The following is a 16598-nucleotide window of genomic DNA, read 5'->3' as shown; positions in this document are numbered from 1 at the left end:
TTCCTCCCAGGGCCTGTTCCTATCTCAGTGACAGTATGTCCTGGATCTTCTTCAGCATGCTGGCATGGCTGAGTGTCACTCTACAGCGACTCCCGTTAGCACTCATGCCAAGCTTTCGGCACACGACGGTGCCAAGCTCCAGGACGGTTGAGTATTGGAGTCTTGCTGGGGCTCTTCAGTAACTCACTCTGACTCGACCTGACCTGGCGTATGCAGTTCAGCAGGTGTGCCTCTTCATGCAAGACCCGCACGAGCCCCACATGGCCCTGATCAAGTGCATCCTGCGCTATGTGAAGGGCACGCTCTCCTCCGAGCTTCACATCGGCATCGGCCCTATTCAACCTCTGACTGCCTACTCCGATGCCAACTGGGCTGGCTGCCCGGACTCTAGACACTCCACATTCGGCTTCTGCGTCTACCTCGGCGACAATCTTGTGTCTTCATCCTGCAAGCACCAGACCATGGTGTCTCGTTCCAGTGTTGAGGTGGAGTACCGACATGTGGCTCATGATGTGGCAGAGTGTTGCTGGTTGCGTCAACTTCATCAAGAGCTTCATGTCCCGCTTGCTTCGGCCACTATTGTCTACTGTGACAATGTGAGTGCTGTTTACATGACAGCCAACCCGGTGCATCATCGGTGCATGAAGCATATCAAGATTGATGTTCACTTTGTCCGTGAGAAGGTGGCCTTGGGTGAGGTCTGAGTCCTCCATGTGCCATCCTCTCACCAGTTCCCGGACATCATGATGAAGGGCCTGCCAACTCCTTTATTTAGTGAGTTTATGACCGGTCTATGCGTCCGTGATCCTCCCACTTTGACTGTGGGCGGTTATTAGGAAGTATATGTGTATTTTAGGATGTATTTATCCTTTCCTTGTACACTTGATGTATTCCTTGTACTCCAAGCCATATTGGTCATATATATAGAGGTCACCCCCTTCATTAGGGTGTGTGGTGTTTCCCATCTACTTTTCTACACTTTAGCAACCGTTAAGAGAGGTGGACAAGCTGCAAAGCAGTCGGAACTATGCAGAAAAGCAAAGAGCGTGCACTGGACACTCATAGGGCGCAACCCTCGACTGCCCGTGTAGTGGACGGACAAAGCTGTATAAGTAGTTGGAGGTGCGACCAGGGTGGTCAGCAAAAGTCACGGAGACATAGGAGAATTGAGGCGTGTGGAGATATACGGAAGTTGTAAAATATTTAATTGAATATATGAGTTAGCTTGGTTCGTGGCTGAGTCGAAGAATGCACCAAGTTAGCTGAAGGCCTTGATGAAGGAGACCACCATGGAGTGCGCCTAGAATGTCATGGTGCTTCTGAAGACGCACTTTCCTTGGCTAGCCATGGAATGCGTTGGAATAGGTGTTGTCGAGGACTTTGATGCTGGTAACCTCCCGGAGCTGGCCGAGCAATATTGACAAGCCGCGGAGGACATAGTTAAGGAACTGGACCTGTAATAAAAAAATTGTAAAATGTATCAATTTGTGCCATTGGGCAAGAAAACTTGTTGATGAACTTATGTATAGGCAAAAATCCTTTCCTTCCTTGGTATGTTTGATAGGACACTGTATGGCCTAGGCCTGTAGCTGCTAAGCGCCTAGCCTTGCTTGGCGAGCACTCTGCTGAGAGCGGATCTTGAGCTTGTAGAGGGGAGGAATGCAAGGTTGTCTAGGTTTCGCATGCTAGGACGTCGTCCACATGAGTTAGTCGCACAACCTTGAGAGGGGTAGGAGAAAAGTTGGGACCCGAAGGTCAGCACATAGTAGGGAAGCCCCCCAGCATAAAGTCGAGGGTGTGGTCTGTCGAATAGGTCAGACAACCCCCGAGCATGATTAAGAGCTCAACTATGAAAGCGAGAAGGTAGTAGGTATGCAAAGAACCTTTGGGATTTTATCTATTCAATATGAGAAATTTGAAAGAGTACATAGCTTTTATATCCAAAGGGTACAAGCACTACCGGTGTTGGATGTTCACGACAATCCAGAAACTAGGTGGGTTCAGGTAGGTCTTCAGAATTGATCTGGAACGACTATGCGAGTTTTTTAGAAAACATAGAAGCCGAGTTCTTGAGGTCAAAAGGGGCGCGGGGAGGGCCCATCATTGACCTTCTGGGGTGTAGTGCAGCCTCAGAGAGGCTGATGCACTCGGCAATGGTGTTGTTGATGCGATCTAACCTCGCGATTAGATCGGAGGGTGTGGGTGGGCGGGTTGGCATGAGGAGGTGTAGGATCCCCTCTCAGAGAGAAAGATCGCCAACCTACTAGGCAAGCGGTGTGATGATTCTAAGGTGGAGACCTTGCTCCGTCAATGCAGATCCAACGGATGCTGAGGTGGTGGTGGACGTCGAGTCAGCAAAGGAGGTGGTGGAGTCGGCATGCTCCCGGAGTGGAGCTGGATCGGATCGGCGGGGAAGTCCTTCATGCTCTCAGGGAAGATGATGCTGAGGTGGGATGCTATCGACCTCACTATGGAGGATCTCACAATCACGCCTACCTGGCGCGCCAACTGTCGGATTTAGCGACCGACACTCCACTAGGGGGTTACCCAGGTGATAGATTGTTAGGTGGGGGAGATCGCAATACCAAGAGCTTGAATGGTAACACAAGGGTGCAAGGTTTAGACAGGTTCAAGCCTCCGGAGAGTAATACCCTACATCATGTGTTCTGGTGAATTGTATTGCTGGTATGGGATGCGAAGAATCGATGTTCGTTGGGATGATTTGCGTCGCCCTCGGGGGGCGCCCCTGGCCACCTTGTATAGGCTGACAACCTAGGGTTACAATCAGATAGGATCTAATCCTAGTCGGTTGTTACATGGAAAGCAATCTCAGTTGGTTTACAACAAGTATTCTATTTTATCCAGACAGAATCCATTCGCCGGACCTCCGAACTTGTGCTCCACGTATCTTCATGCCTTGGCCCGCACGGTGTGGTTGGGGGGCCCACCTGTCAGGGCCGACGAGTATCCTAGTTGGTCGGGACCTGTGGGTACCCATATCCCTTAGGAGTTGATCTTGATGTTTGCTTAGGCTGGCCATCAACTGGGCTGATTGTTGGCTGTCCCGTCGGCTGTCTGGAAGATGAATCACCTCCGTAACCAGACATATTTGTTGTATACCTTTTGTAGGAATACTTGTTGACAAAATGATTCGCAACTTGCATGATCATCCTCTAAATCTCATGAGCCAATAATCTAGTTGGACTGATCAGAGCACTATTAATTATCGCAATAACCCTAGCCTGGAAAGCAAGGTCATCTTCTGTATTCACTTGATCTTTATCTCTAGATGGTGGTATTTGATCTAGCATCATTGTCACTGGTAGAGGATGTTTCCTGTGAGCCATGTTGCGGTTCAGACTGAATGATTGCAGACATACTACCACATATTGATCCCTGGCATCTTCAATTTCCTTCCTTTGTTTCTCATCAAGACTGTCCAGGGTAATCTCAATGGCGGTGAACTCCTTAGGGGCCTTGGGACTAGCTTGATCATCACCAGTTTCGCCGACCATCTATTTGAAGTTCAGGCAACGATGAGCACTAATGATGTTTGTTGATTGTTGGTCCCACCAGGTGTGCCAAGAGCGTGTTGACGAAAAACTAGACTTCAGTCTTTTGCGTTGAACAACACGGAGGACCTGGGAGATCTGCTTAACTCCAGTGCAGGCTCAAAATCGGCTCATGAGTGGTGCAAGGCATGCCACTCAATTTGACCTGAAAATTGACAAGGTAAACATTAAATTCCTGAGCCAATCGACAGATAGATATTCAATGTAATCAAGCGGTGTAAATAAATAAAGCATTAATGGCATGTGCCATCGGCTATATGAGCCGACGGGCTGAGAGAAAGCATTATAACACACCAGCAATAGAAGGAGCCCTTGTCAACCATGTGCACATCAAATAGATTAACAGATCTAGTCAATATCTTGATAAGTGTAATTGAACTTAGAGAAGGTAACACGAATGAGAGGGCATTGACATCAATCTATTAACTTAAAAGATTAGAACACGGCAAACAAGGACCTCTTGCCTACTGCTTACAAGTTAATTAAGATAATAAAACCTAATCAATGTCATAACCATGTAATTAAACTTAGACAAGGTAACACGGTGAGAGGACATTAACTTCAGCCTATTAACTCAACTAGACAAGCTCACATCAGCAAGGCCTCATACGCACCCCTATCGGCTCAATGACATCATCATGCTTCCATGAGATACAGATAAGACCCAACCGAAGCATCGGCTCTCAACAGTAGCGTACTGACGTTAGAGGCCTGACGGTTAGCAATACGAGTAGGGGTAAAGATCTATCGGACCTAGCATATATAAAGTAGTTAAAGCATGCAAGATCTAACCAGCTAATACAATCTGATAATTGTGAACGTTTAAACAAGGCAAGGGAGCCGATGAGGACTACCTAACTAGGTCTAAGCCGTTCACTAACTGTGAGTGCTTTATTAAACTAAGAGATCGATACGATACAACTTAATAAAACCAAACAACTTGGTAACTATGAGCAACTGTCGAAGACAAGCAGAATATTGGGCAAAGCCTATAAAGTTCTACTTGCAATCTAAGATAACTCGATAACTAGCCACACAAGAATATCAAAATATAAGGCTTAACTTAGAAAGTTTTGATAGAGGTCGTAATGACTGGGTGACAGAACTTACAAGCTCGCCTGAGATTGAAGCCGATGCAGTCCTGCGCGCTAGAAGGAACTCGTCGAATCTACTCTACTCCTACTCCTAGGGTTTTGGTGGCGTGGCGCCGAAAGATTGTATTGATTGATTGAGATTATTCATTTCAAGGCTCATGGGTTTATATTTATACCTTGGAGCAAGCAAAAATCCTAGTCGATTACGACATGACTATTACAGCTATTTCTAAAAACTACTAAAGATAAATCTCCACACTTTCCCTTATTTGGTGGAGTTAATTTCGCTTCGGACTGGTCCCGCCTGGTCTTCCATCGGCTTCTGGAATCCTTGTCAACTGTAGTTAATCTTGGTCAATGCAGCTTCATCAAGAAATGATTTTCTCTCTCCTTCATCGGCCGCCAAAATCTTATCCACAGTGATTGACTCTGGTCAAAAACCAGTGTCAACATACGCTTTATCAGGTTTACTTTCTTTTCAATCTATTAATCGATGATAGATTGCTTAGGATGTTCTTGTAGTTTTGGTGACTGGATTTGTATGCCTGATCTACCGATGAGTAGAATATGTTCTTTCGATTGTGCCTTTAATGTACCTATGCTGATAGAGGGAATCGTGACAGGATCTTTCTTGTGTAAGGTAGGGGGTTTTGGGAGCCGAATCGGAGATGTAGATTTAAACATGCTTTTTACTAGGATCACATATGTGTTACTTTGCTATCCATGCTTAGAATTACATCTTATGCATAGTCTAGGTTGCTCTAGATTGGTTACCTCTACTCTATCTGTTATCTGTCTATACATGCTTAGTAGATTAGATCTGAATTACCCATCAAGACTAAGTCCATACTAACAATGCTAGTTAAAATAGATCTTGTGCTATAAGTTTCACGGATTGATAAACCTTGGAGGAGTACTCTAAGGGAAGAGCTACAACTGATCCATGCGCTTGCGGTTCACAACTTGGTGTGCTAACAGCCGTCAACACCGTGGTGGAATTCAGGAGCAGTAGTAGATCATCGATGGTATGTACTCAGAGGTGATGATGTAAATACATCTATTATGTAAGTAATGTTCTTCATGTCAACCGATCTGTTAGCGAATCAATGCCTCCTTCTATGCTTTCTGTTTGTCATGGATATACTTGTTGCTAGTGTAGTTTCGAATTAGTCTATCCAAATGCTTGGTGTAATCATGGTGATTAGATCTAGTATCTTGATCCTTCATGATAGCTAGACATGTTCACCTGTGTTCGTGCCCTTAAACTGCCTGTGCCGATAGGGGGGATTGTGACGGTGGGGGTTTTCAGGAGGATGACCGGAGGTAGTAGTTTAAAGATTGCTTTGAATGAGATGCATGATATGCTCGCTTATTAGCTAGATCTACAACTAGAAGATCGTAGGCTCTGTTACCCTTGGTTTTGCTATCTCATATGTATCGGTGGATGTGATCAACCTACGCTCTATCTTTCATATCTATTCGGTTTACCTTTATATGCAATCGATGCTTCAAGTAAGGACTAATCCGTTAGATTAGATGGAAACCCCTAGTCCGTTTGCTGCCGATCCATGGATTGATAACACTACAAGAAATGTGTTGATCTATAACGAAATTTTTATGACACATTTGCTCTCGTCATAGATCTATGACGTTTTTGGATGAAAACGTCATAAAGTTTGACATCCGAGCAAATTTAGTGATAAAGTTACGGAACGTCATAAAATGTGCCATTGTAGCAAAAAAGAAATCATCACTTGTTGTTAAATGGTAATTTTGTAATAATATAAGGTCCACGAAAATGTCATAAACCAACCAGGTTCCACATGTAAGTTTAAACTGATAAATAGGTCGGTAAAATAAAAAGGAAAACGTGCTTCTCCTATGGGTCAAATCTGTTACCGATCGAATGGGAAGTCTTTAACGCAACTGGGTCCCACATGTAAGTTTTAGGTGACTTGGTGGAAGAACTTTTGGTAAGTTATGATAGTTTGAGATGAAAAAAGGAAAGGAAAAGAAAAAGGAAATAGTGTCGATAGCAAGGCTCGAACCTTTGACCTCTTGAATGTGCTGAGATAGCACTGCCACTAAGACATGAACTATATATGTTTTTTGAAAGGACACATTTTATATATTTTGGTTCTAATAAGTGTGGTCCACATGCTAGTTGCAGGCCCAAGCCTGGGGTATATTTCTCATTTCTCGACACGGCGTGGCGTACACTACTGCAAGAGACTCGCCGGCACCACGCTTCTATTGGCTGTGGCAAAGACTAGAGCTAGCATTGATGCACAGATCTGCAACTGCTCGTGGCGGGAATGACGAATCCTAGCGGGCCTAGCAATGAAGAAGAATGAGGTGGAGCTCCGATCATGGCAGTCCCCTGTTTTTTGCCGCTATTTTCCCCTATCATCCTAGGGAAGGGGATTTCTGGATTTAGGATCTGGGTTGAAGATACTAGATTCCGATTTTGTCGTACCCTTAGATTTGCATTCCGATTGATGTTAGAAGTTGATAGGCTATAGTTTATGAAGTGATTCTCCGTCCTAATTTTAAGAGTTTATGCTAGAGAATCAAAGAGAATCACTTTCAGCCACAAAATCACTTCTCTCAGAGAATTAGCTCCCATAGGTGCATAAAAAAATCATGTATCTAGAAAAGCCAAAATGACCAACAATTTGTAATGGAGGGAGTAGTTTATATTTGATAGGTTCATTTATTTTATTAGCTTCCACAGGTGCTTGGAGTCACTGATAGCTACAGCTCATCGTCACCTGATCGTGATGTTATTGTTGTGGATCCTAAAAACAAGTGCAAGCATGGTTTGTCTTTCTATGTGAGGTATAATTGAACATTTGACCACCCTGTGCACTGATATGCATGTTGCTGCAAGGTAAACGATAACTTGTTTCAATTCTAATAAACCTTGCTTCTACTTTTGATGTTAGTGTTGTAAATGGTGAATTGTATGAACATAATCGGTGTCTGCAGAATGAAGGGATGAAATGCGCGTCGTTTAGGTGGGTTGATCCTGAATGGGATGCTTGGATTAAAGGTGTTCTGGTGAAGCTGATGAAGAGGAAGGAAAAAGTTGAAGAGGAAGCAAGGTAGTGGGAAGAAGCATGGAGAATTGCTAAGGAGGCCAATGACACAACCTATGAGCTGCACTTGATAAAGCGATACTTTGGGGAGGCAACCAATTCCCTGATGAACATGAGGAAGAAAATGAGAAATGATGCGTTGCTGAAGAAAATGGAAAACCCTTACAGTGATTACGATGCAAGGAAGTGGAAGGAAGAATACGCAAAGGCTAGCATGGAGCTTGAATAGACTACCACTAAGCTGCAAAAGGTGAAGAGACACCTGGAACATGCCACCAATGTGGTGAAGAGGGTCAAGCAATCGATGCTGGAGGCCAAAAATAGAAGAAAACTCATCAAGGATGATTAAAGGCATAATGTCACTCATAAGGCCAAATTATCATGATTGGCTATAACATGCCATATTATGAAACTTGTTGCTGCTGTTATGTTTGTTGCTTGTTGCTCCTGTGAACTTTGTAGTGATGAAAGGCTATAACATGCCATCTAATGAAACTTGTTGCTGCTGTGATGTTAGCTGCTTATTGCTACTGTGAACTTTGTAGTGATGAATGGCTATGACATGCCATTAGATTATGCTGCTTTGGTTTAATCTACTTTCAATTTGATCCAACATATTTACCATTCAGAATTCAAATAGGCTGCATAATTGAGGAACACTAATAATATAGATATTGGTAGTATATATACAAATGCGTTACAGGTGTTTCAAAATGAAAGATCTAATCTACTCATAGCCAGGCAACAACCATGTTCCTTGCGACCAAATCCAATTCCCAGGAACCTGTGTAATGCGACTTGCAGGATCATTGTTGACGCCTGCCACATTTTTTATTCCCTGCTGGTAGAGCCAGTATTGCTCCTCTTCATCATGCCGATCCGTACTTAGGAAGTAAATGTGATTTCCCTTTAGGTTAGGCAAGCCACAATTGGCATGTTCTTATACAACAATGCATTTGTCAGGTCCAAACAGGATGATCTTATTTTGGAACTCTGGAACTATCTCCCAGGGAATAGGCTGCCAAATGTCACCGACGAATAAATGTCGAGTAAATTCCACCACCTCAACATCTCTCTCATTGATGTCCTAGGTCTAGGTGTTGTGCAGCCTCTCCTCCCAAACAACAAAAAACAATTGGTCCTGACCTTAGAGTAGCGAAGAGTTGTTCATGTCAAGAACCCATGATAACTGGAGTCCAACAGCTTGAGGAGGTGCTGGAAGATGAAGCCCCAAGTAGATTCGCATGTGTTCAGAAGAACCGCACCAGAAACCTTTCGAAGGTATGGTAAGTCGGATTGGCTTCCCAAATGCCAGATGCAGACGGGCAATGACCCTAGTGATGGAGAAGATTTCAGGGGCCAAAAGTTAGTTATCACAAGAAATGACTCTGCGCTAGTAGGTGCTTTGAAAGTTGTGGAAGGATAATGTGCTCCTAAGGAGACAAAGGATTCAGCAGGAGCACGGAGCTCCCATCTCTGTCATCTACAGCGACTAGGCATCCAGATCTGCTGCAACTAATAAAACTAGTCCTTTTCCTAGCTAATGCTAGAAAGGAGACCTCAAACAACCGGTGATCTGCGACGCATGCGAATGTCACTGCTCTAGATTCATCGATACCTTTGGATTTCTGAATCCAAGGGTCAAACAGGCGTGCCTCACCTGAACGAGTGCAGTTCCAACTCTTACACACTGCTTTGAACCTGATGAAATCTCTTGCATCATGATCTTATTGGCGATGCTCACAACAAGATCTGGCATAAGATTTGCCCAGGAAGGAACCATGATTGATGAGAGACTAATTGGATAGCCAAAGAAGAAGATAGAGGGAGAACAATGGAGGACTCGTAATAAACAGATAAGGGGGAAGTTATGGATGAGGTAGAGGTTGCAGTTCCAAGAAAGACAAGTGATGAGGGAGTAGAAGCGGTTGGCGAAGGTCGGGTGTATTGATGTTTTGCAGAAAGGACCTTCCTAAGTAACAACTACATTTGTCTATTCATGTACACAGGATCATCTTGTTTAACTACTATTTACCAGACCGGAATTTCCTATATAACGATGATATTTAGCTATCATGGGTATATTTATCGCTTGTTTAAATGCTATGGCTTGTATGCCTTGGAAACAAAAACCAATGAAACTTTGCATTGTGTGGAGCAGTTAGTTTCTATAAATAAATGTTATCACGAAATGAAATTAATTTATTGGAAATCGCGTGATGATATGGCTCTCATGGAGAGATTGTTGGACCGCTTTATGATTTTACATTTCTTTGCAGGGCAACGGAGGGTCGGCCTCATCGTGTTTATATTATTACGGTATTACCCCATTCTCTTCCCTTGTCGGGTAAGCTACTATTTCATTCCTGCAACCACCAAAAAACCCTAGTCTGGTAGCGCACCTCTTCCTCTCCCCATGGAGCCATCGTCTCCTAGAGCGACAGCGTATGGCACATCCTCTAATGAAGAGGAGAAAGCTCCAGGGCTAACGGATCCGGAGCCGAGCGATTTGTTGTCTCCTAGAGCGACGACGGACGCATCCTCTGATGATTCGGAGTATGTGGAACAAATGGAAATTGCCGATCAGGTGCCTCTCCAACGTCGCACCATCTGCAAGTCAGCCAAAGGTGACCGTGGTCAGGGGCGCGGAAGCACCGCCACTCGTCGGGGCACCACCATCCCCAAGCATGGGGCCCGAGGAGGCAGGAAGGGACCGCCACCATCCTCGTCAGTCGGTGGCAGTCAATCTCAACCATCCTCGTTAAGCGGCAGCCATGGACCTCTGTCGTGGTTCTCGACCAGCGGCCATGAAGCGACGCCAACATTCGCAGGTGGCGACAATAGAGGGATGGCCTCATCCGCGGACGACAGCAAAGGAGGTCTGCCATCTTCCATGGGCGGCGACAACGGAGGGACGGCCTCATCGGTGGGCAGATGCATCAAGGCCCTAGATGCACCATCGACCAAGAAGCGGCACCTCGATTAGTGGTACCTGGTACTAGTAGAAGAAGAAGTAGTAGAAGTAGCAGCAGTAGTAGAAGAAGAAGAAGAAGAAAAAGTAGTGGTTGTAGTAGTAACAATCTGTTATCATTTTGGATCTAGATCCCAAGTAGATCCCATTGTGATGCGGTTTTATCTTCAATCTTGATCCCATTGTGATGCGGTTTCTCTTTTCGATCTAGATCCAGTTGCTATTGTTTCCTTTTGCTAGTAAGATGTGTTTAATTAAGTAGCATTATTATTGGTAACATTTTCATCCGATTAGTTCAAAAACATAGCAACGGACTTTCCCCTTCATTCGGTCAGTTCAAAAACAGAGCAACAGAGCAAGAAGGCCTATTGCTTGTGCTATCATTCAGTCTGTTAGAAATCAGGGAAACAGACTTTCCCCCCTTAGAACAAATGTGTCTTAGAACATAGATAAACACGACCATTTTTATTACAAACAACGCACTCCAAGTACAAACGACACAAATGCATACATAGGCATAGATCCACTGTCAGTACAAGTACAATGACACACTCTAACAAAGGAATGAAGGATACTTAGGCATACATCCACTATTGGTACAATGACACACTCTAACGAATGAAGCACGACAACACATAGCCATAGAAGTGGTGCACCTACGACATACTACTACCATCACGGGCTCATGGCAACCCCATGGCAGCACGAAATTCAGCAAAACGGCCATCCTGGCGGAGATACTCTTCTAAAGCATGATGACTCACCCTAGTATCCCACACCCACGCAGGTGAAATGGTGATGGTATGCGCATGGAACATGAGGTCACGAATGGTCCATTGCCTATGACGAATCTGTCAAAAAGGGCAGACCCACATACCATGGAGATGAACACGGTTGAGCCCGGACTGTTGAAGCCAAGCCAACACAGACCATTTTAGCTCATGCGATTCATTTGGTTCGATGAGGACTGGTTGCAGAGGTGGCATTTCAATAGGCAGCAACAGAGGTGGAGGCCTGGGCTGCGGGTGAAAAGGTAGTGCCATAAGGTTCAGCTAATCCTGAGGTGCCAATGCTAGCGGGTGAATCGGAGGTGCCATACGGACAGGGTGCTGCTGAGGTGCCGTTGATAGCGACTAAAGCGCAGGTGCCATCAAAGTTGTCTGCTACTGAGGTGCCATGGGGGCAGGCTGCTCCCGCTTCTCTGACACCTCCAAGTTCCATGCTCCACCTCTTCCATGTCCGGCCATTCTCCACTACATGCACAAACGAAGAACAAAGGCACCATATGCTTACAATGCTGACCATATCAATACCGTGCATATATAGTAAATAAGATAGACAAGAAAATGAGCTCGCACACCTCCAATCGAACAATGCAAGACGATGAACCGATGAGTGTAGGCGTTGCCTTACAAGAATGCTGTGCACCCGCCTATTTATTGAGCACTACGGCGGGCACACGAGTTCGGTGTGGCAGGCCAAAGTTGCAATGAAAAATGTGAGATGCTCGGAATATATCAGGCCTAAGTCTGCCACGAATCTTGGTCAGAATCTTCAGTGTTGCACATCGGTTACATGTGTGCACGACGGGTGTCACGGGATGAGCCCGACGTGTGCATGTGTACATTTCGCTGGACTATCCGGCATACAACACAAGACATTCCTGCGAGACAAGTCATGCGAGATTATGAGTGATAGGTTCCCTTTTGATGGTGAGTTTAATGTAAGAAAGATGTTGCCACCGTTCATTTGTGATAGTTATAGGCATCAACTGTATCTATTGTAATCTTGGATCTAGATTCCTTTGCGATGCGGTTTTCTTTTGCTAGTAGGATGGGTTTAATTAAGTAGCATTATTATTGGTAACAATTTGATCCGGTCTATTCAGAAACCAAATGACGGACTTTTCCCTTTGTCGAACCTAGCAAAACTATTTTGAGACCAAGAAGGCCTATTTCTTGCACTTCCATCCGGTCAGCTCAAAAACAGAGTAACAGACTTTCCCCCTTCCTCACAAAAGTTTTTTCCCTTGTGGATGCTTTACGGAACTATTGTGAGACCAAGAAGGCCTATTGCTTGCACTATCATCCAGCCTGTTCAAATGCCTAATAACAAACTTTCCCCCTTGTCAAGTTTTACACAACTGTTGTGAGACTAAGAAAGCTTATTTATTCGGCTTTCATCCGGTCAGTTCAAAAAGTAGCAACGGACGTTCCCTCTTCCTCGGTAAAGATATCTTAGTCAACGACAACATACCAATCATAAATTCAACAATTTGTGTTAGAACATAGATAAACATGACCATTCTTATTACCATCACCACATTCATAGGCCACAACATACATAGGCATAGATCCACTATCGGTACAAGTTCAACAACACACTCTAACAAAGGAATCCAGCATACATAGGCATACATCCACTATGAGTACAATGACACACTCTAACGAACAAAGCACGACAACACATAGGCATACAAGTGGTGCACTGACATACTACTACCATCATGGGCTCATGGCAACCTCGCGGTAGCATGATGCCTCGCCCTAGTATCCCATATCCACGGAGGTGAAATAGCAATGGTATGCGCATGGAACAAGAGGTCATGAATGGTCCATTGCATGTGACTCATGTGGCAAAAAGGGCAGACCCACATAGAACAACACAAGATGGTGAACTGATGAGTCAAGGTGCCGCCTATTTATTGTGCACTACGGTGGGCACACGACCTTGGTGTGGCAGGCCAAAGTTGAAATAAAAATGTGAGATGCTTAGAATATATTTAGGCATAAGCCTGCCACGAATATAGGTAGGAATCTTCAGTTTTGCACATCGGTTAAATGTGTGCACGACGGGTGTCACGGGATAAGCCCAACGTGTGTAGGTGTGCATTTCATTGGACTATCCGGCATACAACACAAGACCTTCATGCGAAACAATTCATGCATGATTATAAGTCATAGGTTCCCTTTTGAATGTGAGTTAAATGAAAGAAAGATGTTTCCACCATTCATCTGGAGAAACAGAATAATTGTTGTGATGTTGCACAAATCGATAAGGTCAGATAGTCCTTACGTTGTCAGATGCACGGTGCAGGATGTCATGACTAGTCCAACTCATATGTGGTGCATGGCTGAAAAGGTCTGCCAAGGGCATGGATTCACACTAGATGATTCTCACATGCTTGCGAAGCCTAAAAAACGTGAACTAGTCGATGCGACTAGGCCTAGGCAAAATATGGCGGACCAAATACCGCCAAAGGGCGAGAATCGAGACAGGTAACGGGCGTTCATGACTGCCACTATAGTGACGTGTCGATTCAAGACTGGTAATCAGCGTTCATGACCACCACTATAGGGACGTGTCGATTCAAAACTGGTAATGGATGTTCACGCATGGCCATTTCGGAATGACACACTCCCACCTATAAGAGACAATGTATCCACGAGTTGATTATTATCATTTGCAGTTATGGCATTACACACTACCCTGTTCCCTATGTCACAAGTAGACTTCTCAGTCCCAAGCGTGGAAGCAAAAGCAGAAGGAACATATTGGCAGTACAATAAATCCAATACATTCATGATCGGAGGCCGTTAATGGAGGATATGTTGCTACCCTACGGGTATTCATGATCCGTGGTACCCACCAGCAGGACCAGAAGGAATTTCCATCATCCTTGTTCCAATGAACAACGCACAAAAGGTAGATGTCACGTTGCTATGAATACACATGCTCACATATACGCTCCAATGGTCAACACTGTGAATGCTTGCACGTAGGTACAAGTCTTGTTCTATGCGGTGGCTGGAGACGCAACAGATTATGATGATGCGTTTCGAGTTCAAGATTTAAAGGAACTTGAATATAGGAATGGGAATCTAGAACATGGCTTTAACTACCTCGTGGGGCATCATGAGATTGAGCATGTGTAGGACCATTCCAGTTGTGTAAACATATCCTGCACTATTACAGTACTGGAGGACGACTGCATTGAACTTCCACCTCCATTAGTAGGTAGAAGCATATGCACAACAATTGCAGCCCAAGCCCTATGGACGTCGTCTTCCACATAGGTGGCCAGGTGATTCAAGCAAGACGGGCTGATGTGGCGGCACTATCTCGTGTGATGGAGGCATTGCTCTATGGCAGCGGAGTGGAGCCAAAGTTAGAAAATGTTTCAATTAAAGACACTAACCCTGCTGGCTTCTCGCTGCTAGTCAAATACGCCTGCGAAGGATCACTCCCAATGGAGGAGGATTTATGGAACACTCCTATCAACGTCTGGCCCATGTTACTCTCGCTCACCGACATGTACTACGTCGAATGGTTGAAGCTACACTGTGCGTCAAAGATGTGGGACATGGCGTGTGAGAAAACTGTAACCACATTTCTACGATGGGCATTTGAGACTAACTGCACCCAATTGCAGGAGAAGTGCATGTCTCTCATAGCGCTAATCTCGCCAGACGAAATTCTCACAGAGGATTTTGTGTTCGTGTGTTACCACCATCCCGAAGTTATCAAGAGGATTTGTGTGCTTGCTTTAAAGAACATCGAGTAGAGATTAGGAGGCCGCCGCCAAGGTCTGCTATAGTTTTAATGTATTATTTAAGTGTATTTTATCATGTAAATAATCGAAACAGTACATTAATTTGTTGCACTGAACTACGTTTGTAATGCAACAGTTGGATCATCCTGCAGACGTGAATATACCAAGGAGGATAATCCGTGGAGTGGTCATCAATGCCATGATGCCACGGACTATCCTAGACTCCTTTCTAGAACCGCTCGTCCACATAAGGTCACTGAAGCTTGGGTTTGAGTCCCAAGTGGTCCAATATGCCAGTGACCCAGGTCTCGTGGAGGTTTCCAAAGAGTTTCGTCTCCCGCTACCGAGCACAAAGGCGGGATCAAAAATTTTGAATTCCCCGCTCCTCCTCCGGGTCCTCCCCCGCTATATATAAATAAAAGAGGGAAGCCAAGCCTCCCACATTCTGACTGGTAATTGCAAAATCAGTCCCCTCTTCTCTTCCCGCCAAATAGCCCTAGTAGATCTGTGGTGGCGGCAGCAAGTGCGACCTCGGCAGCATCGTCAAGCTGGACTAGCGGCGGGCTACCTCCACTTCGAGGGGCGGGCTTCCTTGATGACAGGCTTGAAGCTGAGAGATGGTTCGAGGCTGTCACTCCGTCAGCTTCCCCGAGGCAGCCACCGGCGGCTGCCGTGCTCGACTACGTATGAAGAAAACCGAGGAAGCGGTGCATGCCCAGGCTGCTCCATCGAGGCGGCGTTTGGGACCTCCTTCTCTTCATTTTCATCAGGTGAGCGGTCTCCTCCCCGTATTGCTAAATCTAATTATTAGATTGCTTCCTTGTATGCTTTGGTGAACGTGGATCTGTTGTACCCTATTGCGAGAGTTGGTGAAAAATTACTGCTCCACCAGATCCCCTTTATCTTTCACCTTTTCCAATAATTATTTTTGTGCCAAGTCCAATTATTTATGTGGTTTGTAGAACTTAATAGATGAAATTATTAGATTGCTTCCCCATGCTCTTTGGCTTTCACTATTGTAGTTAGATTGGGGAATGTGGATCTGTTGTACCCTATTGGTAGAGTTGGTGAAAAATTACTGCTCTAGCAAATCCCCTTTATCTTTCATCTTTTCCAATAATTATTTTTGTAGAACTTAATAGATGAAATTGTTTCAGTTTGCAGATGATCTCAACTATTCCCACATATTCTTATTCTTGGTTATTTGTCTATTCTTAATTTATACTTAAACAAATGCATCAACTGAAGTTTGACAATATCCTGTTTCAGCCGGCCAAAGGGTCAACTTTTGTAGTCACTCCTGTTCAGTCC

General features: G+C 44.8%; 1 protein-coding gene across 1 annotated transcript; it reads left to right on the top strand.

The window, feature by feature from the left end:
- The first annotated feature begins 260 nt into the window (after positions 1-260).
- On the top strand, positions 261-704 carry LOC106804245 (uncharacterized mitochondrial protein AtMg00810-like). Its single transcript, XM_014804959.1, has one exon. It carries the CDS (start codon positions 261-263, stop codon positions 702-704), a length of 444 nt encoding a protein of 147 aa, XP_014660445.1.
- Positions 705-16598: the final 15894 nt, after the last annotated feature.

Source organism: Setaria italica, chromosome I (assembly GCF_000263155.2).
Source record: "Setaria italica strain Yugu1 chromosome I, Setaria_italica_v2.0, whole genome shotgun sequence".
Lineage (NCBI taxonomy): Eukaryota > Viridiplantae > Streptophyta > Magnoliopsida > Poales > Poaceae > Setaria > Setaria italica.
This window is presented reverse-complemented; position numbering and strand designations above follow the sequence as displayed.